Raw genomic sequence first — 27083 nt, 5'->3', positions numbered from 1 at the left:
TTGAGTAATTCTTCAAGAATTTGGAGTCCAAACTCTGAAATATTTTTTTTTCTCTGAAAACTAACTTCTTAAGGTTTGTGTAATTAAAGGGTATTTCTTTATTTTTTATCCGACCTTTCTAAGAACCTAAGAATGCTCGAAAGAAGAAACCTCAAAGTGAGACTTCTTTACCTGTCTTGAGATATTATGATAATTTTTATATAAGCTGGTACTTTCCTTGGTAATTTGTTTTTTTGAAACATCTATCTATAAATGGCTTGATATCATAAACCTAGTACACAAGAGTAAGGAGTAATTGAATAAATGCTAGGTAATTGAAAAAATTCCCAGCCATATCTATGACTTTCCAATGGATTCATAATAAAACTTCCTTTTTCAGGTATATATTAGGCTATTGACATACATTAAGAATAAAAAAAATATTTACCTGTCTCTAATTACTCAATTTTCTTCCTCTATCAAGAACTAATCTTGTCAAACTGTATAAACAAAAGTTATTCACTATATTTCTCTCTTTTATTTATTTTTCATGATCTCAAATAAAATTAATCTCTATTTGCTAAAATATCTCCAAAAGAGATTTCTATTTAACAATGTATCCAGCCTTTTTCTACACAAATATAAATACCACGATAGAAATTTTTTCTTCCTTTGATATTTGTTACAACAATTAAGCGTATTTTATAGCAGTTATTAGAAGAAACAAACAAATTATCAAGCTTACGTAGTGTTCTATCGACTTGAACCTGAGCACAATACAGCTATTATGGTCCCTTTGGGTTCAACTCATTGCTCCTCTTTTAGGGCGGTAGAACTACGTGAACCACCATCTGTTTGTAAATAATCAATTATTAATAACAGCAACCTTCATGTTAGATGTAATTTGCTTCCTATTGAGAGTTCAAAGTTGTCGATTAATTACGTTCAGTTATAATATATAGGTTTGTTTTCGGTTACTTAATTTATATATTAAGCACAGTGGATAATAATGTGAATATATAAACGTTCTAAGATATCTATCATCAATTATAGTAGCTCTTGGAAGGAAATTCTAAGTTATTCATTATGGTATTCGAAGATAGGGACGTGACTACCTCTGATAACACAAGCTTGGTTAACTGATTACAGTTTCTTTTATAATAAGCGGAAATACTGCCGTTAATGTCCAAAAGTGGCCCAATTCGTTTCCTACCTGGGTAGTACGTAGCCCACGTACTTTATGTAGTATAAGATCAGACCCTTCTTGGAACATACGTACGTAGAAGTTTTTTCACAGAATGATTCACTTTATCGAAAAACAAACAAGTAAATAAACTTGTGATTCAAGTAAAGATGTTTTTTTAAATGATAAAATTATAACCTCGGTATGGGGAACATTCTACCCAATAGAAAGTACATATATATGCAGGTATCGTCTGAATATTACGTACTGGAAATGGAATTTCACTTCTACAAGTTGAAGGCTACAGCTTGCTGGCTACTAGTTCCCATTTACATAGGTATGTACGTTCGGAACGGAGTCCTAATTATAGTCTGATCCCAAAATGCAACATGTTTGTTTTGCCAAGATCGAGTTCGTACGTACGTACGTACATATGTAATACAAATACTAATTAGTAATAACCATTGTACAAACGTAAAGAATATTCTTACTTAAATTGGGAATATAAGGCTACGCATCTTTTCACTCCCTGTTGAATGGAGACGAAGTTTATGCCATTTTTAGATATGAATCAGAATCAAAATCAGATCAGATCAGATCATAATTCACGTATGGAACTTTGTGTAGGAATTGTAGGTTGATCTGACTAGATTCACTATACACATTCTTGTGCATATCTATAATCTCGAACGGTACGGACCTTTCTCTTATAGACTCCGTAAAATATAAAAGCAACCATGCTAAAAAAGGGATGTCTTGCACTATTTTTTTCCTTGAGCCACATCCCCTTTTTTTTTTCTTTTAGTCCATTTCCGGCAATTCTACAGAATTTTCCACTTTGAACATTGAATACTTAATATCGCTGTTAGCAATGCACCACTGATTTCCTCTTTCCCGGTTTCCGAAAGCAGTTAAGAAAAAAAGTTTTGACTTAAACCTTGGTGTTGCTTCGAAATTCAATATCATTTCAAGAAGAAAACTTACCTACGCACACACGCACAAAAGTGCGTACTATTACAAGAATTTTGCCAACAATGCCAACAACAAATAGATACTCTTATTTCTTTGTACGCCCTCTTGTTGCGTTTGGTAGATTCGGCGAACTTGTTGAATTCAACAGCTTTTCCCTCTGAGTTTCCCCCGTACGGAAGTACTTCCTTGGAACACAAGCCTTTGTACGAAGCCCTCTCAAGGAGTTGGCAAGAGATCTATGGCTTTACGTACCTTCCCCTGCCAGATTCCTCTCCTTCACAATACCTGCATGAGACAAAACATCGATCTGCTGCTGCTGCTGCTGCTGCTGCTGCTGCTGCTGCTACTGCTGGACTGTTCCTTTTACGTTGAACTTCATACACTTTTGTTGTGCTGTACGTTATCTACGGATAGCCAAAAAAGGTACGTACGTAACCCAGGGGTGTGGCAAAGTGCCCTGTATTTTTTCCTCGAGGAAAGACACTCAGATTAGCAAATTTTACACCAAAGAAAGTAGCCTAGAAAACATGATGGTACGTGTTTTTCCTAAATATCCCAACATTTTTTCTTGGCCTGTTTCTCCCCTCCGCTGATTGTTTGCTGAGATTCGGAAGAACTCATGAAAAGAAAAAGAAGAGAGGGAAAGCAAAATGGACGGCTTAAGAACTGAAGGAGAACCCTTCCGAAGAGAAGCACCAAAACGAGTAAGGAAGAAGAAAATCGAAAGATTCCTTTCGAAGGGAAGGGCAACAGCATACTTTTTCATATTTCTTGAAGTGGCAAAGGTTTATCAACTTTTTTTTAGTCTAAGAATCTTAGGTACAAATAAGGTACGAAGGTAGTAGTAGTAGAGTAGTAGTAGTACGTACGATGATGTTTTTTCTATACGTACAATTTTTTAGGCATTTCTATAATTTTTAGTTACTGCAAACACGTACGTAGATCATTCGAGAAAACTCAACAAGAACACATATTTTCAAAATGAGATGGCACTTATTTAATTTAGTTTTATATAAGATAACATAATCGTTCGCATCTCGTTGATGATGTTATCTTGACTCTCTTTAAGTAAGCAGTCGTACCCGCAAAGATATTTCCAGAAATTAATAGCAAGTTAAAATTGCATTAATCAAGCAATCAATTGTCATCATCAATAACACATATAATAATGCTGAATAAGAAGATAATACTGCTGTCGTCATGTCTGTTTTCATTGACAACATTCCTTTTGGTTATCATAGCGACTGCTGGTTCCAGTTCAGATTACAAACCTCTAACTAATATTTATATAGGTGAAGCTGACATTTCTAAGATTAATGTCACTAAAGTTGCACCACAATTCGGTCCAGTACTTGCAATTCTTGGTTCTGCATTAGCTGCACCAAATGTCACGGTTACTGATATTTTCGATCCATTAAAGGCTCTTTCTACTACTCCAGCTTTGAAACCATTACTTACTCTACTGTCTGCTGCAGAAAATACTACAGAAACTGTCAGCTCCATACTTAATTTAGCACCATTAGCTTTGTCTAGTAGTAATTCTACCACTCTGGAAATTGAAGGAATAATTGAATTATTGTCTAACTCTAAAAACGTTTCACAAACATTAGATGGATTCAACTCATTAATGGGATCCATGTCAGCAAATACATCACTAACGGAACTGGCCGCTACAGCTAGCTTGGAAACAACAGTCTTCCAATTATTGGCTGATTCAGCAAATGCAACAAGTAGTGTTGAATCATTAATAACGCTAAATAACATGACTGTTGCAGAAAAGGCTCAATTAGTCCCAGCATTTTCATTATTCTCTGCTTCAAATAATATTACAGCAACTTTCTCTGCATTAGTTGCTCTAATGAATGCTACTATTCCTTCCTCTTTAGCCGATACATTATTTAATTCACTCCAGACTGCCATTAATAGTGATAATGATAATGCCTTAGCTACTACATTCACTTCTCTTGGAAGTTTAGTTCCAACTTCAATGTCATCTAGTCTTGAAGCTGAAGAATTACTTTTCAATGTTTCTAATTCTGCTAATACTACTCTATCAACATTAGAAGAAATGATTGCTGATAACATTACCACCTCCCAATCTGCTAAAACTGCATTGACCTCATTATCCACTATTGTCAACAATGCTTCCAACAAGACATTAGTTTTATCGTCGGTGGAAGAATTATCTTCATCATCGTCAGATGCATCATCATCTACAGCTCAATTAGTTGTCTTAGATGAATTATTAAGCTCAAGTTATAATGATACAAAGACAGTGAGTACCTTAACAGATCTAAGTGGATTATTAATACAGGATATTTCATCATTACAATATGTTCCAGATTTATTAAATTTAATGAAATCCTCCTCCAACGCTACCTCAACATTAAGTTCCTTATTAGATATTACATCATGGGCTAAAAATAACACGGCAACATTCTTACCTTTAATGACCGTATTAACAGATGCCAATTCGTCAGGAGAAGTCAGTCAAGAATATTTAGAAGAAATCACACCATCAATCTTAGGTTACTTAAATGTCCCAGTTAAATTCCGTCTTTCCATTTTCACTTTATGTCATGTAAATTTAGCGGGTGAATTAACATCATGTACTAAATCTCATACTGTCCAAAATTTAGATTTCAGACAAATTATTTATGATAGTTTATTAATTTCTGATTTTAAACCATATATGGATGCTTTAAATATTGGTAAATGGGATTTACATTTAGATGGTTCATTACAAAACAAACAACATGAATATGTTCCAGCAATTAAGGCCACATTAGCAATGAATTTGATTGCTATTATTAGTTTGTTTTTCACGATGGGATTCCTTTTGTTTATGGCTTTCAGTAAACGTGCTATTTCTATGAAATTATGGTATTGTTTAATTTTGACATTTATGTGGGATTCTTTGTTTGTTGGGTTAGGTAGTACTATTGTTAGTGCCATGATTGGTATCATTAAACGTGGTACTAAGAAGGATAAATATGATGTTATTTTTACTACTGGTTCTGCATATTGTGGGTTAACATGGGCCGGGTTTTGTATTATTTTCTTAACTTTACAAATTATTATATATGCTACTTGGATGGTTAGGAAGGAGAATGGTACAGTTGTTCAAAATGTTGGTAGTGGTGACTTGGAGGAAGGTATAAATGTTGATACTGGTAGTAGTTCATCCAAAGTTAGTGAACGTAATGTAGAAGGCGTTATCGAAAAGAACTTCGAAAAGTAATCATCATCATGGTAATCAATCATTTGTATATAGACAATTTTTTAATAATAATAATAATAATAATTTATAAAGACTACTACTAAGTTTAAAGCTTTTAATAACATTACTAATAATAATAACATGAAAGATATTCAAGAAAAAAAAAATAAAATAAAGTAGATGTAGATGCTAAAAAAAAAAATTATCATATATGTATGTATAAGAATGTTATAGTTTTGTTTTTATGAATAAATTAAAGGTTTCGTCTCGACGTTATTAACATAGATATTATTAATATTTTGTCTTCTCCTTGATCTTACAAAAGACCAAACGATCAAATCCAATAATGAAGCAACGACAGCGCCCCATATTATACCCAAATATACTCTTCCCAAATATAACTTTACCCCTAATGAATCATCATCATTTAATAATCTCCTAATATAAAGGTATGTCCCCATACTTGTCCCCGCTGAGATCAATAAGGATAAGAATGATAAGATGGAGAAACATATAGCTAACAAATTCAACACGGTCAAATGAATAAACCATCTAACCAAAGCGAAGAAAAGAGCCAAGAATGATGTAATTATACCTATCAATAAAGTGATGAACATACATTTGACGAGGCTGTTATAATATTTTATTTTATCTTGTAAATTGGATGGTAATATTATGGAAGATATGGAATCTATTATTGTTAATACTTGATTATCTTGAATGTTATCATATAATAAATTTCTCAAATTAAAGTTTTGAATACCGCTTGGTGATGTACATGATATGAAAGTTTTGTTTGATGTTAATGTACAATATGACCATAGTCCGATAGTTATGTATGATGGGAATACGGTTGATGTTGACGTTGAAGATAGTGTCGGTAGTACTGATTCTATATTTAAGTTAGTTAGGTCTAATTGTGCGACGTAGATTGAATTAATTGGATAATAATTTTTAGTAGAACCAGCACATGCTATGATGGCTAATATAAGGGCTGAAAAACTTAGGAAAGCAGTTAGAAATAATTTGATACCGTTTGCCATATCGTATCGTAAATTTTGCCAACAGGTATCAATTGTGTCGACAATCGTCAAATCTGATTAAGATAAATAAAATGAAGCTGTCTGTAGTAGTAGCAGCCAGAATACATAAAGATATTGATAAACTACTGTGAGTAAAGATGGTATATAATTTTATATAAACTATGATTAATGGTCGGTATATATAAATATATATATATATATATATATGTAAGCTGGGACCAGGCTCGGTTCCTGTTAAGATTGAAGAATTGTTTGGGATGACTTCTATAATTGGCAAAGTTGCTGTCGCAGTTTAAATTGTTCGACGACTGATTGAGGAATGTACGTGGGTATGTATTTTGGGATGTGTCAAGTAGAGCACGGTAGTTGGTAGATAAGTAGATTCCTCCGCCTGCTTCACCCAGCCCACTTTACAGGAGTTACCGCTGTATCACTCTGTGTCTGGGTGGTAGAAGCGGGAGGGAAGGGGAGGGGAGGGGAGAGGAGTAGGAAGGCTTGGTTTGCGTTGAGGTGATTTGGCCCTTGGCTCAGTTGGGCTTAGTTTCGCTGGGCTTAACCTGGCTTACCTTGGCTTAGCTGGCGAGTGTGTGAGAAATAGAGAGAAACGAGGGAGGGTAACAGACCAGGCTAATTGGGAGATAATTTCAATGGGCTGGGCGGCAATTTTTAAATAAAATTTCTGTGGGGTTTCGCTACAATTCCAAGAGAGAAAGAGAGAGAGAGAGAGAGCACCTTATACAGGGTTCAGTCTACCAGTACATGGTTGATTCTTGAAGTGCAATAGGCTATGCTATGTTTCGATGCTGACGAGGTCTGGCTGGGCTTGACAAGAAAGAAAAAGAAGTAGATATTAACTCAAGAGTACGGTCTATTATATATATATATATATGTGTGTGTGTGTGTAGCATTACTAAATCTATTTACATTAATTTAATGACGAGGGTTACATAGTCTATAGACTAAATAGAGCCAACTGAAGGGGCCCATTCATATGGGAACTCTGTAGCATCATTTATATCTAGTCGAATATCTTATTGACTTAGTTTATATACACCCCAAAAATATAATAGGCCGTGAAAAGTTGCCAAACATAAGTATTCCATTTTTGCCCAAAGAGAAACGAGCAAATCTTTGGGTTACTCTTCGCAATGCAGATACTTAACCTTTTTGCTCAGTCTGTGAGACCGTGGAAAATATTCACAACATAAAATACTATGAAGCTGTAATATATATAGGATCTTGGTAGAGGCCTACTAACGTGCTGTAACCACCACTGTAGTTTACTCAACTATGACAAATCGAAAAGATAAGGCAACGACTGCATCCCCAGAATCGAGACTTTAACATTGTTCAATTATATCTTTTATAATAACTCATATTCTTACACAAAATCGTATCTTATGTAACGCATTTATAATATATATATTATTGCAAGTTACATGTTATGTGACGCCTAACCGGTAATACAGCACTACTGCTTTTAATACTCTATTTTCATCTATATATTTTACTGTAAATGCTTTTTCGTAATGGTGATTGTAAAATATGGGTTGGATAATAGATCAAAATCTAAACTTCTTAAAGGCAGAGAGGGTGAATATAGGACTCTTACGAATGTATGATTCGGGTTGCTCTCTTTATATAGTATAAATAACAACTAATAAAGAGATATAAAATAACTAACTGAAATACCTCTAAATCCAGTTCAACTTTCAGCCCTTTTATATAGTCGAAACTTACATCAAGTAACAACTGTTTTCTTTTATTAGCGAAGTGATTAAAGTAAAACAAGAACATAAGAGACCTTTCGGTATTACAGAAAAAAAACACACACTAACCAACCAAAATCAAGAAGTAGCATAAGAAAAACGTTGCATATTGGATTCACCTCTAAGTGAAAGTAAATGACAATTTCATTTTTGAATTCAACTTCGATATAACGATATTACCGTGTGCTGATACTCCCTTCACTTTTACACATTCCTTCAAGAAACATTTAACTACCCTTATCAGAATAAAAAGTAACATAGATAATGCAATGTTGGAAATTTATGACAACCACATCATCTGGTCAACCAATCTTAAGAGAAAATGAAAAGGACATCTTAATGGATCAATCAGTTGGTTTATATCATGGTAAATTGAAAATAACAAATAGACAATCAGGTAGAATATATTTAACATCTCAAAGAATCATATACATAGATGATCTATCTCCAACTAAATTATCCCTATCTTTAGAATTAGATGATATTAAAAAAATTGATTACTCCTCAAGTTTCTTAAGAAGATCTGCCAAGATGATTATATTTATCACTAAGAACAATAATAATAATGATAATACAGCACAAGATGATACCATGACAAACTTAGAAGAAATTACAAGCACAACTTGGGTATGTCCATTCTGTATGGTAACAAATGAATCTATCTATAAAGATTTATCTTCTGAAATACCTACTTGTGAGAACTGTGGTATTACCCCTGATTTCCAAATGATTAAATCCTCCATTAATATATCGTCCCAGGTTTTTAATACTAAGGAAAACTCAAAGAAAAACGAGAATGTTTGTCCTGCTTGTACATTTATTAATCATCCACAAATCGGTATTTGTGAGATTTGTGGAACAAGATTGTCGAATTCTTCAAAGATACGACTGAAAGCAAATAAAAAATTCAAATCATTGGAAGATTCAAGATTACAATTAAAATTAGAGAAACATTCCAATTCTGATGAAGATATTAACAAAAACACAGAGGCTCTAAATGTGGAATTTGTTCAATTGAGTTTCAGGAAATCAGATGGGTTATTATTCTTTGAAGCAAGTGAAAAGGCATTAAGGAATTTTAAAATTAATAACATCGATACAACCAATTCGAATGACAATAAGAGGAAACAAATTTTCAACCAAAATTTGGCTTCAATAAATGGTATCAAAGTAAAGGGGGATAATGATATCGATAACGAATTACCATTTTTAGAGACGAATTTGAAAAAAATCGGTATAACAAGTTTGGAAAAGTCAAGAGAAAATCAATTGTTGAATAATAATATCTTATTTAATAATGCATTATCCGATTTAAATAGTTTGATGAATTTAGCAACTAAAATTGAAAGATTATATCGAAATAAAAACATTTCAGAGAATAATCAAAAATCTCTTCCTGCAATCCCTTCATTAATTATTGATAGAGATAAATTTTATAATAAGGATTTATTCTTAGATGAAATTGCCAGAGAAATTTATGATTTTGCAATATCGGAATTCACCACTTCAAGAAATCCCAGCAGTAAAAACTCAAGCAAAAGCAAACACATTATAATTACATTAGTAGACCTTTATGCAATGTATAATAAATCAATGAGGATTGGGATTGGATTAATATCACCATTAGAAATGAAGGAAGCTTGCCAAAGATTTGGGAAATTAGGTTTAAATGAACTAAAATTAACAACAATTAATAAAAGAGTTTTATGTCTTTCTACTTCAAATTCCTTCGATTATTTAAAAGAAGAAATATTGAGAATTCTAACTGATAATCCAGGATGTGATTTATTGGGTTTAACAAACTTGATTAATAATAACACAAATAGTGTCAATAACACTAATACCAGCACAGATACTACAGCCAACGCTTGGACAATGGGGGTCATTACAGAAACATTACAAAACTGTGTCAATGAAGGTGACTTATTAATCGATGAACAAATTAGCGGAATTCATTACTACGGAAATATTTATTGGAAAATATAAATATGAATATTATTCCCCAAAAATGATAATAACATATAGAATAACATTATAGAATTTTTTATTTCTCCACTAAGAGACAATTAATAATACATTTTATTTTCTATTTATATTATTATTTCTTCTATTTAGAAGTGTTATATTTGTTCGTAGTATGGGTAGAGAAAAGTATAAAAGACTATTAACGATATCCTCGTGCGATTAATTCCTTTTCTAAGCTATTCCAGAAATAACGTACAACTTCAATATCTTTAAATCTTTTATTTTTATCTAATTCAATTTTTTCCACATTCCATTGTTGGACATGTTGAGGCACTGCATCCCCAGTAAAATGGAAATAATACCCTTTACAATGTTGGAATAATTCTTGTGGTGTATTCCATTGATAATTATTGAATTGCCACGTATGACCCGTTGTAAACACTGCAACAAGTCTATCCCAATTTTCTGCCTTAGTAAACATCCTTGTATTATTTACAATTAAGAACCTTAAAGGCTTCGCTAATGTATCAAATTTCTTTTCCACTGTAACAATGTCATTAGCACTATTCATTGAAATTGATAAATCTCTAGGATTAACATATTTCGAATCTTGTAAAAATTGTTTAATATTACTCACAGAGAAAATGGAAGATGCAGCAGATGGAATTAATATAATAGGATCCTTATGTACAACCCTTTGTTTCCTTAAGGATGAACTAGCTTTGGTGACATGTCCAGCTTTATTATGTTTAGAACCTTTTAATGAATTTTTAATAGTTTGAACTAATTTCAATTCTGCATCTTTGATTAGATAGCCAAAATTAATTGGTTTGGAACCACGAAGAGATGAATTCTGATCTAATAGTGGTCTTTCATGTTTTAAAGTTTCAATCAACACAGGATCATCAATCATATCCTTTCTATCTGGCAATTTTGTCGTCGTTGTTTCACCAACTGATTTATCATCTGTTATGGCAGTTTTTGTCTTAGTTTCTTCTGTTTCCAAATATTGAGAACTATCAGACTTCCCAGACAACCAATTTATTAAATCATTTCTCTGTAAAAATGAAATGTTTGGTAATTGTCTCTTTTCACAATCTGCTAAATAATCAGCTGCTGAAGAATCCATATGTAACCAACAATGAATAATCACTTTCAATGGTGTTTCTCCACCAAATTCAGTGGACTCTTCAAGGGAAAATATATCGTCACTGTCATTGAACGAAATCTTGCTTGCTTCTCTGATGTCCTCAGTTGTAATATCTCCATTATTCAATAGGGTAAACTTATCTTTATTCTTCAAATGGTCTCTTACTCGAACCAAAACGGTAGCACTTGACATCCTTTTTTTTCTCCTTTTCAAATATAGTTAAAATTATCAACAAATACTGATAGCCTTCTTCACTGGATCCCTTCTAGGATAATAATAGCCCAACTGCAACTTGTTTTAACTGTCTTGATATGCTGTTCAGTCTGTTAACTGTGAAAGTGAAAAATTACGTATAAAGTTTCGCTTCGGTAACAATATTAGAATAATTTTTCAATATAGAAACATACTATGATATCAAACTTAAGAAGTTGATTCATGATATTACATGAAAACAAATCACACATAATCAACTGAACACAGAGTTAGCTTTTTTTCAAGATATCTAAGATATCTCTAGTGTGCCAATCATTAAAATGGCGAAAAAGAACAACAAAAAGAGCTCTAGTCCTGCTCCAAAGGATAGTAAAGACAAGAAGTCGAAGTCGAAGGCATCTTCCCCAGCTCCAGTTCCAGAAACCAAGGATAAGAAACCCAAACGCGGTCAAAGAAACGATGATCCTGCATTCAAGGCCAACAGAGCAAAAGTGACATCAGAAACTAATTGGACCGGTAAGTTACCACATACTCTATTACATGAAAATTGTCAGAAACGCAAGTGGAATAAGATCAATTATGATATGAAAAAAATCGGTTCTAAAGGTTTTGTTGCTATACCAATTATATCATATACAGATCCCAAGACAAAGGAAACTATAGATTTAAAGATGAATGATCCAACTCTTGATAAATCAATTGTTACACCCCAAGAAACTCCCGTCGAGGCAAGACATATCGCTGCCACAGTGGCATTGTTTAGAATTGCATACAATACAAATTTACAAATGATGCTACCTCCAAACCATAGGAATATATGGTATTCTCTTGTTGATTTTAGAAAGGAATTACTAAAGGATGATCCTAAGAAATGTAATAAGCTATTTGACATAGATCCATTCAAGACTGTTGTAGAAGAAAGGAAACTGAAAGCCCAAAAGGATAAAGAACGTGACGCCAGATTACAACAAGCTGAAAAGATTCAAAATGCACCAATTGTTATCTCAAATTTATCCACGGACCACACAGAGAATAAGAAACATAGTAGTCAAAAAACGAATAAGGTGACAAAGGGTCATCATGAGCATAAACCTCAGAAACGGTCTCTGGTTAGATTTCCTAGGAAAGCATGGGAAAGGGCAATATTTGTTGACCTTGATGAAAAGTCGAGGCAGTTAATGGAAAACTCCATCAAAATAAGCATTGATTGGAACAGTAAAAGAGTTCAGGAAGAGAAAAGTATAATTTCAAAAAGTCTGGATCATGAAAGAAAAATACTGAAGGAAAAACTTATAAAGTTGAAATTCAGACCCGCTCATGTTGAAGAGGCAATGTGTTACAAGGACCCCTTATCATTCTTACTACTCAATTTACCAGAAGATGATTTACCACCTTTCTTTCATAAAAGGCTAGAAGATTCTAAGAATAAAGTAACAATATCTTCTTTGCCGTTAGCTAAACGAATGATAATTGAAAGGTTGACTGAAAGTGGTGTGTCTGAAGAAGAAGCGTTATTTGCATTAGACTCAGCTGAAATGAAAGAAAATATCGCTGCTGGTATCCTTACAGAAGATCTCTTCCCTAAACTAAAGCAAAACAAAGATAGTATCATAGTGAACGAACAAGAATCAGTTGAGTTATGGAATCAAGAAGTAGAAAGTCTTGAAAGTATCTACGGGAATATTATAGAAATTCTTGAACCAAATAACTGTTATACAATCAAGCTACTAGAGAAATCAAAATTGAAATTGAAAGTTTATAGAACAGAAAATTATCCAAGTACTATTCCGGGTATTATTATTTCAACTTTTGATAAGAACTATAAATTACCGAATTATATCAAGAAACAGATATTGGTTAAATTACTTGGATATGTTTATGATACCAATCTACTAGGTGACATGTTGATTTTCCACATTTATGAGTGGTTGCAAGAAAACTTGGAAGCCATCATAGACAATCCTGGGCCGCTTATTTCTGACACTGAGTTATTGGAGTCAGCTAAAAATCACAGTAACCATACTCGTGAACAGTCATCTAATAAAACTAATAACGATAAATCAAATAATAACAAAAACAAGTATTCCAGAACTAAGGACCAGGTTGAAGAGATAAAAACGGCGTACGATAATAGAATCCAAAGTCAGGACTACAAGAATATGATAAAGGTGAGATCTGCACTGCCGGCTTGGCAAATGCAAAATATAATTATTGATCTAGTTTTCAGGAATGATGTAGTATTGATTACTGGTGAAACAGGGTCTGGGAAATCAACACAAGTGGTCCAATTCTTGCTAGATCATTTACAGAAAGATTTGGGAGATTTTAAGGATACTAGTATTATTTGTACCCAACCAAGAAGAATTTCGGCAATCGGATTGGCCGATCGTGTTTCTGATGAACGTTGTGTCTCATGCGGTGACGAAGTCGGGTATGTTATTAGAGGGATGAATAAAACTAACAAAAATACAAGGATTAAATTCATGACTACAGGTGTTTTAGTACGTATTTTACAAAGTGACAAAACTTTATTGAAAAATTGTATTGTAGTAATTGATGAAGTTCATGAAAGATCAATTGACACAGATTTGGTTGTTACTTTATTGAAAAATTTATTGAATAAGGTCCCTGGGTTGAAGATTGTCTTAATGAGTGCTACTGTTAATGTTGATCTGTTCAAAAGATTCTTTCCAAAATTAGGGACATGTCACATAGAAGGGAGAACCTTTCCTATTAAAGATTATTTCCTTGATGATATCTTGGAAGAATTGGACTTTAAAATTAAAAGAGAGAAGTTATCGTCATATGAAGATGAAATGAGTGATAGCGGAACTGATGATTTATATCTGAAACCGGGAGCAAATTCAAAATTTTTTAGAGAGGGTAAAATCAATTATGATTTATTAGCTCAGACAGTTATTTATGTCGATCGAAAATTAACTAGAGAAGATAACGATGGGTCTATTATCATATTTTTACCTGGTGTTGCTGAAATAAACAAGTGTTGTGATTTAATCAGACCCTTAGATGTTGCTAATAACTTTGTTGTGTTGCCTTTACATTCTGCATTAACACCGGACGACCAGAAACGTGTTTTCAAAAGATACAACTCAAAGAGGAAAATCGTGGTATCTACTAATATTGCTGAGACATCTATTACAATCGATGACTGTGTGGCCACAATCGATACAGGTCGCGCAAAGACTACGTATTACAATCCAAGAGAGAATACTACAAAATTGATAGAATCCTTTATTTCCAAAGCTGAGTCGAAGCAGCGTCGAGGTCGTGCCGGTAGAGTAAGAAATGGGTTATCTTTTAAATTATACTCAAAGCAACTGTACGAAGAAACTATGATTTCTATGCCCGCTCCGGAAATTAAACGTGTAGCTCTAGAATCACTTTATTTATCTGTAAAAGCTATGGGGATTAGAAATGTAAAACAATTTCTGGCCAGTGGATTAGATCCTCCTCCATTGAATGCCCTAGATAAAGCAGAAAGGATGTTGACTACAGTTGGTTTATTGAACACGTTTGACAAATCTTTATCCGAGTTGGGTAAATTTATTAGCTTATTGCCGGTTATGGATAGCAAGCATGGAAAATTACTGATTTATTCAATTATTTTTGGTTGTTGTGATATCGGTATATTGCTTGTTTCAATTTTAAGCGTTGGCTCTTCACCTTTTATCGGTGGGATGGAAAATCGTGATAGAATCAAACATTTGTTATCAACCTATGAAAATCGTGGTGACTTACTTGCAACAGCAGAAATTATCTGTCAATATTTGAAATTAACTGACAGAAACGAACGAGGTAAGTTTTTAAGAGGTCACTTCTTATCATATAATAAGGTTTCAGAGATATTGTCGTCTATTACCCAGTATACATCAATTCTGAAAGATGTTGGGTTCTTACCGTGGAATTACAAAGTCGGTTCATCAAGTAATTTGAATAGAAATGAAAATAATATAAGCATTTTGACATCGATTCTGACGGGTGCCTTCTATCCTAACGTAGCTCGAGTTCAATTACCTGAAGCTAAATATTTAGCAACAAGTTCAGGTGCTATCGAAAAGGATCCAGAAGCTAGATCGATTAAATATTGGATTAGAAGTGAAGAATATCAAGATAAGTTGAACGAAATGAGTGAAAGCCAGGAAAAAGAGAAACTAGAAGTTTCATCTGAAATGTTGCCCCTTCCAGCTACAAGGACTTTTATTCATCCTTCTTCAGTAATGTTTAATTCCAATACGGTGAATTCTGAAGATGTTCAATTTTTAACAGATTCTGCCGAACCAGCTTTGAAAAAATATAGCAAGAATCCGATTTTGAGGACACCATTTATAGTGTTCAATTCATCCCATATGACCACTAAGCTATATTTAAGAGATATTACACCAACTTCGACTCTGTCATTATTGCTATTTGGTGGACCTATAACTTATGACGTTGATGGAGAAATACATTCTCCTGGTATTGTAGTTGATAATTGGCTCCCTATCAGAACTTGGTGTAAGAATGGTGTTCTGATAAAAGAATTAAGGACCTTGTTAGACAATGCAATTAAAGCGATTTTGGAAAATCCCAGATACGTTGAAAAATCTTTCGATGCTGGCTCAACTAAAGAGACGATTGATGTTTTGAAAATTGTTGAAAGAATTGTTTGTATAGAATAGATAGAGTATTTATAGATTAATATACAAGATAGTATTTCTTTTAAAAAAACGACCTTAAAAAAGATACTACCTTGGAGCTTGCGAGGGCAGTGAGGCCGGAATTTAAACTTGAAATTTCACTGTAATTTAATATATTTGGTTAGGATTTTATCTTGGTGCTTTAAAACTTCGTGGTATTATCGTTACGCTTCTAATCTTGTGATATATTTTTATGACCGAAAATAAGAAACGACACACAATTGGGGATGCTTCGGTTTTGAGATGAAGGAGGACAGAGGCATTGTATTACATAAGTGGATAAAGCATGAGAGACAGAATAAAATATTATTCATAGAGAAACATTAGAAGAAAGAGATGAAAAGAAAAGAGATGAAAAGTTTTCCTACGGGTTATTAGTGTACGAGACGTGGCGGCAGAGCCGGTCGAGAGCAATGGAATGAATAATTCATGCATATATAACAAGAGGAACTTTTAGAGGATGTATCTAAAAGTTCGTCTTCTTTTAAATATGTTAAAATAAGAAAATAATCAAGTAATAAAAACACTATCAATTTGTAACACTTTGTGTCACGGTATAATTCCTATTATGTTACAAATCTTAGATTTCACAAAAAAAGACAAAAAAGTAATGAAGGATGCGAGGTTCGAACTCGCGCGGACAACCGTCCAACAGATCTTAAGTCTGCCGCCTTAGACCACTCGGCCAACCCTCCTATTTCTTGAAGGTTTTTCTGGTATTATGAATTTATGACTCTAGGTTAGACTCAATTAACCCGCTATTTGATATTAATAACCAGATTTCAACTGCCATTGCATCTCGGTATACATGCGTTACATCTTTTTGAGCTGAACTCAAAGAAGCGTCAGTGACGCCATTTTGGGTGTTAGCGTCAGTGTTGTTATTAGAAGACATAGCATATTAGTAGAAGATTGCTGAGTATGCAGTTGTTTTACTTGTAAAAGCTTGTTGTTTTTCTATGTATGAACTATATAACAATAATAATAATAATAATAATAAAACAGAAAGGAAGTGATATATAAATTATATAAACTGTCCTCCTTTTTATATGTTTCTCGAATAGTGTTATTTCTCCAATCTACATCTCGACCCCTTGATGTATCTCCTTAAAGTAAATATCATCCCTTGAAATCATATTTTGCGTTAAGACAGGTTTCTATAATAAATATCATGGGGCACAGTAATCCGTTGCAAGCCATCAGATATTTCTATCTCTACGATGATGTGTTTCCATCAATACTGTGCACCATATATAACTTATCTGAAACTTCATTGCTTCTGCGTATTAGTCTATAACTCTCTGTTCAACTGTTCCGCTTAAGGCTCAATACTTTCACCTTTCTGCCACTTAGAATCTAAACATAACTCGGAACCTTCTACGTCTAAGCGTCTTTTTATCTCTCTCAACACATCTTACAAAGAATTACATAATTTGAATGGGAAACACGACCTAACTTGAAACATGATTGATGCACACCCAATTACAATATAAGAACTTACCCAGTAAGGGAAACTAATGAAGTAGAATAAAACAACATGAGCAATAAAATTGTATACTAGAATCCTCGATAATAAATACGTTTTAGAAACGTATGAATATCGAGTAAGATGATCTTTACGAGACCCAAATACTATGTCATTAACAATTATATATGTTTATAATTATATGCAAAAGAGGATAGAGAAAAAAACAATAACTACCTCTAATAACGTTACAGTACTTGCATCGTGGGCGATATTGTTTTTGTTATGTTAAGAAAATATGTAGTTTACAACATGTAGTTTACAATATGTCGTCTGAATGTAGACGAAGAAGAAGAGCAGTGGATAGGTAGTCAATTATAAAGAACAGTTTCTTCGACCAAATAAACACTTTGCCATATGTTGGACCATCATCTTTGTAAAAATACCTGTTTCCCTTAGATTTCTGAAGTACGTACGTACTTAGGACTTCAATATTCAAACTGTAATTTAGTGTTAATTTCGGAGATCTCCGAATGAAAAATAATAAGATGGGAAGTAGAGTCAGAGGATTATTCAATGGAGTAGTTAGACTACAACTTTTCGATAAAAAATATAATCAAGATTATATAAAGAGAAGACCTATTCGAAATTCATGGTTCTGTACTCAATAATGATAAAGGATACTTTTCAGATACTGAAGACGCTGAATTCAATATAACCAACTAAGATTCTGCTAAGGAAACTAAACAAAGAAATGGAAGAATATAATTTAGGTATAACCTGTGATATGCATGTTCATGTCAGGGAGGGAGCTATGTGTGAGTTAGTAGTTCCAACAATTAAGCAAGGTGGGATATCTCTTGCATATATTATGCCGAACCTACAACCACCCATTACTACATTAGATCGTGTCATCAAATATAAGGAAACATTACAAGCCATTTCACCTGATACTACATTTTTAATGAGTTTCTATTTATCTAAGGATTTGACTCCCGAGTTGATACATAAGGCGGCAAAGTTGAATGCTATTTCTGGTGTTAAATGTTATCCGGCAGGTGTCACAACTAATTCTGCTAGTGGAGTTGATCCTAATGATTTCAGTGCCTTTTATCCGATATTCAAAGCTATGGAAGCTGAAGGATTGGTTTTGAATATACATGGCGAAAAACCCTCAATGGCTAATAAAAATGATACTGGTGAAACTGAAGACATCCATCTCTTGAATGCAGAGGAAAAGTTTTTACCTGCGTTAAAGAAACTACATAATGATTTTCCCAAATTAAAGATAATTCTTGAGCATTGCACCACAGAGGCAGCTATTAATACCATTATAGAAATAAATAAGGATATTAAAGATATCTCAGAAGTAAAGGTAGCAGCTACTTTAACTGTTCATCATTTGTACTTAACTATTGATGACTGGGCAGGAAACCCAATTAATTTCTGCAAGCCGGTTGCCAAACTTCCAAATGATAAAAGAGCATTAATAAAGGCTGCGATCTCAGGTAAGCCATATTTTTTCTTTGGATCAGATTCTGCGCCCCACCCGTTAATGAACAAGGCAAGGCATGTTGGTGTTTGTGCTGGGGTCTTCACCCAATCGCTTGTTATACCATATTTAGCTCAAGTCTTTGAAGAATTTAATGCACTTGATAAATTAAAAGATTTTGTATCCACGTTCGGTCTTAGATTTTATAATGTGAAAGAAACTGATATTAAGTCTAAAAAGGACACAATTATTTATAGAAAAGAGATTAAAGTGCCTGAGGAGATTACTGATGAAAAAGGCACGATCGTCGTACCATTCAAAGCTGGCGATACTTTGAAGTGGTCTGTTAAGTTTCAATCGACGTAGTTTTGGGGTATTCCCTTGGTCGATAAAAGAAAGGTTGGTTTGAACCCCAAATCCAAATTATTCGTACAAACTTTATATGATTTTTTGAAGTATTTAGTAGTGGCGATTATACAGTATTTTTAATTATTCCTATATTAACATGGTACATAGTATCTGCTTTATGTTCAAATTTATTATACCTTCTTCTGTTGGTATAGCAATATCTCAAATAAGTAACCACTGATAAATATGAATAGTCACTGCTACCATTATCTGTATGTTATTACAGGCTCTTACAATTAGAGAAATATACATGAATGTCTAAGATTAAGCGTCAATCATGGCTATGTCTTCTTTTTTCTCATCTTTTACCTCTTCTTGTTCATCACCTCCTTCTGTACTTAAGATGGAAGCCAAATTCTTGAAAATGCACTTATCTTTCTCACTTAATTCATTCAATGACAAATTAGTAGCATTCTTCTCTTGTAACCAAAAGAAATATTTTTGATTCGAAGAATAAACCAAAGCAAATACCCTCCCATTTTTACATGACTTCACTGAGACCCATTGTGTATCATCAGGAATCAACATCAAATTTAATTCCTGACAATACTCTACATTATCTCCGACAACTTTTTCCATTGGTTTCCATATTAGCTCATACAGCGACATTTCATCTTCTTCATCTTCTTCATCTTCACCATCGCCACCGGCTTTCTTGATCGAGATTTGCCCTTGTACAGGTAATGGTGTACATATTTTAGTGTCCTCGTCGTACTTTGCTACACCTGCTCTAAATGTCAAATTGGTAACTTTTGTTGCTGGCATCTTGTATATACTTCAAGAATCTCAGTGTTGTAAGACTCTCTTTATTGTTTATTGATCAAATCTCGAGGTTGATAAAACGATCAACCCCATACTTGTACTTTAATAATGTGTAAGTTAAGTTTCGCCACCAAATAATTTAAATCTCAAGTTAACGCGGTGGACGCTCAAGGAAAAGAATACAAACAATGTTAAATAAGGAATGGAAGCTATGGAAGATCAGATACATAAAAGTGAACTATGGCTATTGTATTTTTTAGAAAGTATCATATAGTTACAATGTTTTTTGTTATAGGTCTACAAGTGAAAGTTAGGTTGAGCTTGCTACGTCACAAACATCAGTGTCTCTAAATTGTTAAATAGAGCAGAAATTAACTATCGTAGGTCAAATAAACGCACTGATATTTTGTACTTGCCAGTAAAGTTCTGTATCATGTTAAGCATGCCTACAAGAAGCTTTCTCGTCGTCACTTATGGTATTGACTGCTTTTTGTTATAGTTACCCTTGAAAAGAAATAGAAATACATTTACAATAAAATACAACTTAAATAGTAAAACTATAGAATACGAAACTAAAAGGAATACTATATTATATACTGGAAGTTATGGGAGTCCCACTACCGTGTAGCTTATAATTGTAGGTTAGGTTGATAGAAAAAGAACAGAGGTATAAGCTTGATGAAAGTAAAAGAAGAAAACAGAATAAGAAGAGGTAAACTTTACATCAATAACTTTAAACAAATTGAGGATTTTGTACTCACAATAACAAAACAGCAGCTACCCCAAGAATACCAGAACCTAAACCTACCAATCCCTTGGCAGCAATGTTTTCGGTTTGTTGTTGAACACTGGCTGGGGTGCTTGCACCTGACTTAGTAGTCACTTGTGAAACTTTGATAGTAGAGACTGTGTTAGTCCCTTGGGTCTTGGCTCCTGCGGAGGGTTTACCTGAGCCAGCGTTAGTAGTAGTGGAAGCAGCAGTAGCCTTGGAGATACAGACTTCGTCAGTGCAAGTAACAGTTTTACCTTCGGTGGTATAGACGTATTTGGTTGTTGTGGTGTCTTTAGCAGTGGCAGCAGAGGCAGAAGAAGCAGACAACTTAGATACCTGGCAAACTTCGTCACAAACGGTAACGGTTTCTTTGGTAGTCCAGTTTTCTGTCTTTGTCTTGGTGGCAGCAGAGGCAGCAGAAGCAGAGCTCTTGGATTTACAAACTTCGTCACAGACAGTGGCAGTTTTCTCCACTGTTAAGTTCTTTGTCTTTGTCTTGGTGGCAGCAGAGGCAGCAGAAGCAGAGCTCTTGGATTTACAAACTTCGTCACAGACAGTGGCAGTTTCTTCCACTGTCAAATTTTTAGTTTTAGTAGACGTGGAAGTACCATTATAGTAAGCTGCTGTTGAAGTCGAGCAATCGGTGGTTGTAATAGTGATCGAGGAGGTGTCAGTGGTGGAAACAGTGGAGGCGTGTTGCCCTTCAGAGGTGATGTTATTGGAAGCAGATTGCAATGCACTGTTGGTAGCTGTTGAGGAACTGACAATGGAAGATGAATCAGATGTGGCACTCAATGTGGCAGAAGTCAAGGTATTGTTTCCCTCTTGTTGAACAGTAGAAGTGCTAGGAGCTGGAGGTAATGAAGATAGAGACCTTGAGGTAGATAGAACAGAAGTGGTTACAGCAGGAGAGGCTGCTTCAGAAAAGGTTTCAACAGATGAGATCTGTTCAGAGCTAGTAGAAGGCGAGCTAGATGCTTCAACTGCCGTGGTTTCAATAGAAGTGGTGCTTCCAAGAGTAGAATGAGCAGCAGCAGAAGAAGAAGAAGCAGCAGCAGCAGCAGAAGAAGAAGAAGAAGAAGAAGCAGCAGCAGCAGAGGGAACAACAGATTGGACAGCGGAAGTTTCGGTAACAGCTGATGAGATTGCAGTGTTTGAGATGGTTGACTGAGCGGCTGAAGGTTGGATGGAGGTGGTAGCGATTGGAGCATCCAAACTTGCAACTAAAGCAGCCAATTCGGAAGAAAGTCTTTCAGTGTACATTGGTAGTTGAGTAAGCACATTAGAAAATTCAGAAAGTCCGATATCATATGAAACCTGCTGACCAGAGCTCACTTTCTGCCATACAGTATAATAAGTTTGAATTTCCTTTAAACTTTTATTGTCTCCAAGGGCAAACGCATATGACAAAAATTGTCGGCCATGTCACTCATTACTAAGTTCATTTCTGCATCTCTAAGTTCATCGTCTGATATGGCAACAGCGTAGTTGGCCAAGAGCAAGGAAGACAAAAGGGTACAGGTTGTGCTTACTTTCATGTTGGTGGAATACTTGTTAATCGCTTCTCTGCTCTTTTATTTGATGGATGTTCTAGTACTGAATCCAAATAACAATACATTGCCAGGAAAAACAGCAAAAAATTTTAGACATAAGATTTAGCTGACGTGGACCACTAGATTACTATTTATAATGTAAAAGGCAGAAGCAGATGTGTGTCAATAGAAATATATTTATGAGAAATACAGTCATTGCTGAACGTACGAGAAGTTTAACTATCTGTATATGGACGTACGTACGTACTACGTAGAAGACATAGGACCTCTCGACTACGCATGAATAACGTTTACGAATATTTTGAGAAACGAGGGCTTATTACTATACAATGCTGTAAACATAAATATCCAAAAGGAGAAATAGCTCGTACTTGATCTTTTTTGCTAAGCTGTCAAACGCGGACAGTTTTCCCTCACCATGCTAAAAATGGTCCTAAAATATACTCAGTAGGAATACAGGTGCGAGCGTACGTTACCGAGAGCGAGAGTAGTCAACATGTTTATTTTATGGCCGGAGCTTATCTCCCGTCTCGAGAGGAACGAGCACAGGATCTCCGTACAACCCGACAGTCCGTGTTGTTGCTGTTGTTGTGGTGGAATAGACCGAGACATGAGAGGGGTTGGGCTGGATTAAAAATTTTCGGGGGGTAGAAGCCGGACTAGAAGGCCTCCAAATGGGGCCCAGGGGGGGGTAGAGCCGAAAATTTGGTGGGTAAATTGGGATACAGATAAATAATCAAAATATGTTTATGATGACTAGTAATTAAGGTAATAGAGACCATATTAAGATATATTCAACATTCTATAATGGGGGTTGGGGTAGGCTTAAAATGCTTTTTTTGGGTCAGGGTAGGACGGTAGATATTATCATCTGGGAGTTGAGAATGGGTAGGGTTAGGCCTATTTTTGGGGGGGAATATTTTCTACCCCTCCCATGTGCGAATAGACCTCGTCGGGCAAGAACCTAAAAGGACAGCAAGAAAAATTCCTTGTCTTGATGAACTTTTCCAATTTTTAAAGAAAACCCTTTTTTTTTTACTTTTGTTTTTTTAACCCCGCACGGGAGATTTTCGGGGATTTTTGACTGTTTTTTTCGCTAAAAGTAACTTATCAGGTAGAAAAACCGTCGGAGCAGTAGAAGACATCGGGAAGTCGTAGGAACTCGACGGTGTCCGGAGTTCACCATTAGTTTTGTTTTGACGTCCTTAAAATAAAGAAGAGAGAGTCAGAAAAAAAGTGTAAATTAGTCATATATTGATGAAAGGATTCTACCCTTTTTACATATTTACATATTTACATAGTTTTGTGGGGAAAAGGAGAAATAAAGAAATAGACAATATCGAAAAGTACAATTCTATTCAGTTAGAAGCGTCCACAATTGCAGAGATGATTTCTGGTTCCAATCTTGTACTATACCATGGTAATTTAGTAATCATGGATTGAACACCAGCAAAATCAACTTCAGAGTACAAAGTAGTGTAGGATTTGTCAGTTGCAGTGGCCAAAGCTAAACCGATATCCAAAATACCGGCTGGCATGTCAGTTAATGAAAAACTGGAACCTGGTGTCAATGCCAAAACCATGTAATCGGTAAGGTGAGAGCTGACATCGTTCATTAAAACATTAAGTTCAGCAATTTCAGTAGCAGATGGGGTAGCGGCAGCGTGAGCAATGGAGCCAAAGGTAACAGCGGATAATAAAGTTAATAAGTTAAAGTTCATTGTTGGTTTTAAATGGGATGATGTTGTTTGAAACGTTGTATGGTGTTATTTTTTTTGAGTATATTTGTGGAATAGAAGTAATTGTTTTAAAGGGCAGATTTCTGTTCAGATCTTCTAGCCTTTTATACATTTCAAAAAATGGAAAATAATGTCATTTGATTACAACTTACCTTCAATACCATATGCTCCATACGACGCAACATAGTACAAAATAATACTATATGATCCATAGGACGTAACATAGTACAAAATGGTAATAGAAAATAAACTGAAATGGAAAGATAGCTTGGGTACGACACTAACTTAAGAGCACGTTGAGCTTCCGGTGGAAGTATTCCACAGAATAACTACCTATTCTAATAATTGTATCTGTGTTTAAGTCGTATACTGGGTTAGCATCAACAGATCCTTGATCGTATTATAAAGCATAATTTATAATAACTTTATACTACGTACTATAACGCATGTAGTACTCACATTCTACTACGTGCGTAAACAATTATTTTACGACAATATTTTCTAGATATATTTAAGATTGTAGGTATATGCAGTAGTCAGATATAGTTTAGGTTTGCACCCACCAATTAGTACCTAACACAATTTGGGCCTCTTACCTAGTCCAAGAAGGTTGTGCAACTTAATAGACCAAATCTGTTCCAATATATGACCTCAGTAGCTTCCTATAGTCTATTTTCTGTTTTAAGTAACTATTTAAAGCGAGAGATTTATTAAGGTAAAGGTTATATGAAACAATGGAGTCCAACTAAAGTTGCCTTCTACTTACATGATCAGGCCATACTGGCCAATTCATGCAGAAACCGATCGTCTAATGATTACTCAGACGGTCTACCTAACGTTATGTGTGTTAAACGAAAGCGACTTTTCCTATTTCCCTTGGGAAGCTCGTTTACTTATCAGAAAGGTTCCCGGCAGAAGTTTTCTACGTAACAGCACAGATGTTTTAGTTACCATTTTTACCTTCGCGACTCAATTTAATCCGTTTCAATTTAGCAGCCAAGCCCAACCATTCAAAACTCTTACCTAGCGAACAATCTAAGCAAACTTTAACAATCATTATCCAACAACAGTTAATGTTATACGATCTAATGGAAGATACATAATATATTATTTCCTATATGTCAATGAGGGCACATAACAATATAGAACCATTCTTGTGAATTTAGGGAAGACGTTGAAGAAAGTTTCTTCTTGAGATCTAAAGTTTCTGTCATCCTGATTGTATGTAGTTTTAACAACTGTTGAAACTGACACAACTCTTTTCAAAGTTCCAATTATTCATTAACACAGAATTGGCCTAATATACCTGCTTGACAATGGATTGTAATAATGGTGCTAGCAAATTATTATCTAATCCTTTCAATTCAACCTTAAAAAAAGGGCTACAATCAGATAAATACTATAAGTAACTGCCGTCAAGCCGAAACCCTCAAGAGGGCATAGACCGATAAAATTTGCCAGCAGAACTGCAAATTCCATAAGGTAGATCAGTTTATGATAATCTTGAGGTTTCCAGGGTCTCTAACAAATCAAGGGACCTTTTTGATATTGACAGAGTTTTTACTGGATGATAAATTGATGATCACTAAAAAAAATAACGAAGTATACGTAGCACCCGCAACGCAGAATGCGGAAACTAGGTTTTTGGTGGAATGTTTTCGAGAACTGCATTCTTGGTATAGGCTCCTTTTAGCCCCCCTCCTGTTCTCTTAGGAACTATCTCACATAATGGAAACAGTTTCTCTGTTACCCCCATCTAATTATAAATGTAACACTTGTATTGCCATCAAAATCCCATAAAACTGAAGCTGCTAAATCAAAAAATCTTTATGCAAGTGTCACTAAAAGACCGGCAACAGTGAATTTTCGACACACCCAAAAGCATATTGTATATTTTAAATACAAGAAATATTAGGGAGGGAAACCCAAATGTAATGTTCTCCTATACTTTACCAGGTAACGTTGTAACAGAATTATTAACTGTGACATCAATATTGGTATACCCATACAATTCTTGTCTAACTTTTAAAGCCATTGAATGTTTGTTAATTTTTTTCTATTATAAATGTGGCATATGAAGATCTTGCTCAACTAGCCTTGGCGGTTCCTGTTTTCCATTTAGAAGATTTCAAGTAAAAGTATTATTAGTACCTTCCATAGCGGAACTGTTACTGACGTTAATGCCAGCAAATATGTTTGAAAGTTTACACCTGATAGGGAGATAGAGAGAATAAAGAGACAACCCATTATAGTGATGAGTACAATATGTAACAGAAGACATGGTTAGCTCACATCATGGAGAAAAATGATAACGATAATGATGCCAAAAACAAGACCGATAATGCTTGTATAATAAGAAGAAGCAGACCTGTCCAGCTGGTGTTGCTGTAGCTAAACATCATATATTTATATTTCAATGAGGAGCTCTTAGAGTATTATTCTCCAAAATTTTTACGTCCTGTGGATTTAGTTGCTCAAAACCATACTTTAGTTTATAGACTAAAAGATGGGATAGTAGAAGCTTAATACTAGTTGTGCGGTGATCAAGTAAAATGACAGTGATAATAAGGTGTATTATCCACGTAGGTGATGCCAAGCTTGACGATTTTTTCAAGAACTATTAATGGTAGCTCTGCAATTGAAGCAACCTCGGACAGCGTTACCAATCTTAGAACCCTTTAGGTATTCACCTCATCACATT

The 27083-nt window shown here is 34.6% G+C and overlaps 9 protein-coding genes and 1 non-coding gene across 10 annotated transcripts; 4 read left to right on the top strand and 6 right to left on the bottom strand.

The window, feature by feature from the left end:
* Positions 1-3302: 3302 nt before the first annotated feature.
* On the top strand, positions 3303-5375 carry INA1 (Ina1p; the record flags this gene model as incomplete). Its single annotated transcript, XM_003672353.1, has 1 exon — positions 3303-5375. One exon carries the CDS (start codon positions 3303-3305, stop codon positions 5373-5375), a length of 2073 nt encoding a protein of 690 aa, XP_003672401.1.
* Positions 5376-5596: 221 nt separating this feature from the next.
* On the bottom strand, positions 5597-6397 carry PUN1 (Pun1p; the record flags this gene model as incomplete). The annotated part of the gene is made up of 1 exon (XM_003672352.1): positions 5597-6397. The coding sequence occupies one exon, from the start codon at positions 6395-6397 to the stop codon at positions 5597-5599; it is 801 nt and encodes a 266-aa protein (XP_003672400.1).
* Positions 6398-8430: 2033 nt separating this feature from the next.
* Positions 8431-10152, top strand: VPS36 (ESCRT-II subunit protein VPS36; the record flags this gene model as incomplete). The annotated part of the gene is made up of 1 exon (XM_003672351.1): positions 8431-10152. The coding sequence occupies one exon, from the start codon at positions 8431-8433 to the stop codon at positions 10150-10152; it is 1722 nt and encodes a 573-aa protein (XP_003672399.1).
* Positions 10153-10330: 178 nt separating this feature from the next.
* Positions 10331-11473, bottom strand: CDC73 (Cdc73p; the record flags this gene model as incomplete). Its single annotated transcript, XM_003672350.1, has 1 exon — positions 10331-11473. One exon carries the CDS (start codon positions 11471-11473, stop codon positions 10331-10333), a length of 1143 nt encoding a protein of 380 aa, XP_003672398.1.
* A 341-nt stretch (positions 11474-11814) lies between these two features.
* Positions 11815-16173, top strand: NDAI0J02620 (RNA helicase; the record flags this gene model as incomplete). Its single annotated transcript, XM_003672349.1, has 1 exon — positions 11815-16173. The coding sequence occupies one exon, from the start codon at positions 11815-11817 to the stop codon at positions 16171-16173; it is 4359 nt and encodes a 1452-aa protein (XP_003672397.1).
* Positions 16174-16802: 629 nt separating this feature from the next.
* Positions 16803-16886, bottom strand: NDAI0Jtrna2L. The gene has a single exon. It is a non-coding gene; the product is annotated as a tRNA-Leu (tRNA).
* A 1524-nt stretch (positions 16887-18410) lies between these two features.
* Positions 18411-19514, top strand: URA4 (dihydroorotase; the record flags this gene model as incomplete). Its single annotated transcript, XM_003672348.1, has 1 exon — positions 18411-19514. One exon carries the CDS (start codon positions 18411-18413, stop codon positions 19512-19514), a length of 1104 nt encoding a protein of 367 aa, XP_003672396.1.
* A 306-nt stretch (positions 19515-19820) lies between these two features.
* Positions 19821-20321, bottom strand: RPN13 (proteasome regulatory particle lid subunit RPN13; the record flags this gene model as incomplete). Its single annotated transcript, XM_003672347.1, has 1 exon — positions 19821-20321. The coding sequence occupies one exon, from the start codon at positions 20319-20321 to the stop codon at positions 19821-19823; it is 501 nt and encodes a 166-aa protein (XP_003672395.1).
* Positions 20322-21075: 754 nt separating this feature from the next.
* On the bottom strand, positions 21076-22353 carry NDAI0J02590 (uncharacterized protein; the record flags this gene model as incomplete). The annotated part of the gene is made up of 1 exon (XM_003672346.1): positions 21076-22353. The coding sequence occupies one exon, from the start codon at positions 22351-22353 to the stop codon at positions 21076-21078; it is 1278 nt and encodes a 425-aa protein (XP_003672394.1).
* A 1648-nt stretch (positions 22354-24001) lies between these two features.
* Positions 24002-24364, bottom strand: NDAI0J02580 (SRP1/TIP1 family protein; the record flags this gene model as incomplete). Its single annotated transcript, XM_003672345.1, has 1 exon — positions 24002-24364. The coding sequence occupies one exon, from the start codon at positions 24362-24364 to the stop codon at positions 24002-24004; it is 363 nt and encodes a 120-aa protein (XP_003672393.1).
* Positions 24365-27083: the final 2719 nt, after the last annotated feature.

This window comes from Naumovozyma dairenensis, chromosome 10 (assembly GCF_000227115.2).
Source record: "Naumovozyma dairenensis CBS 421 chromosome 10, complete genome".
In the NCBI taxonomy this organism is placed as follows: Eukaryota; Fungi; Ascomycota; class Saccharomycetes; order Saccharomycetales; family Saccharomycetaceae; genus Naumovozyma; species Naumovozyma dairenensis.
Note: the sequence above shows the minus strand (reverse complement) of the source record. Positions and strands in the feature narration are given on the sequence as shown.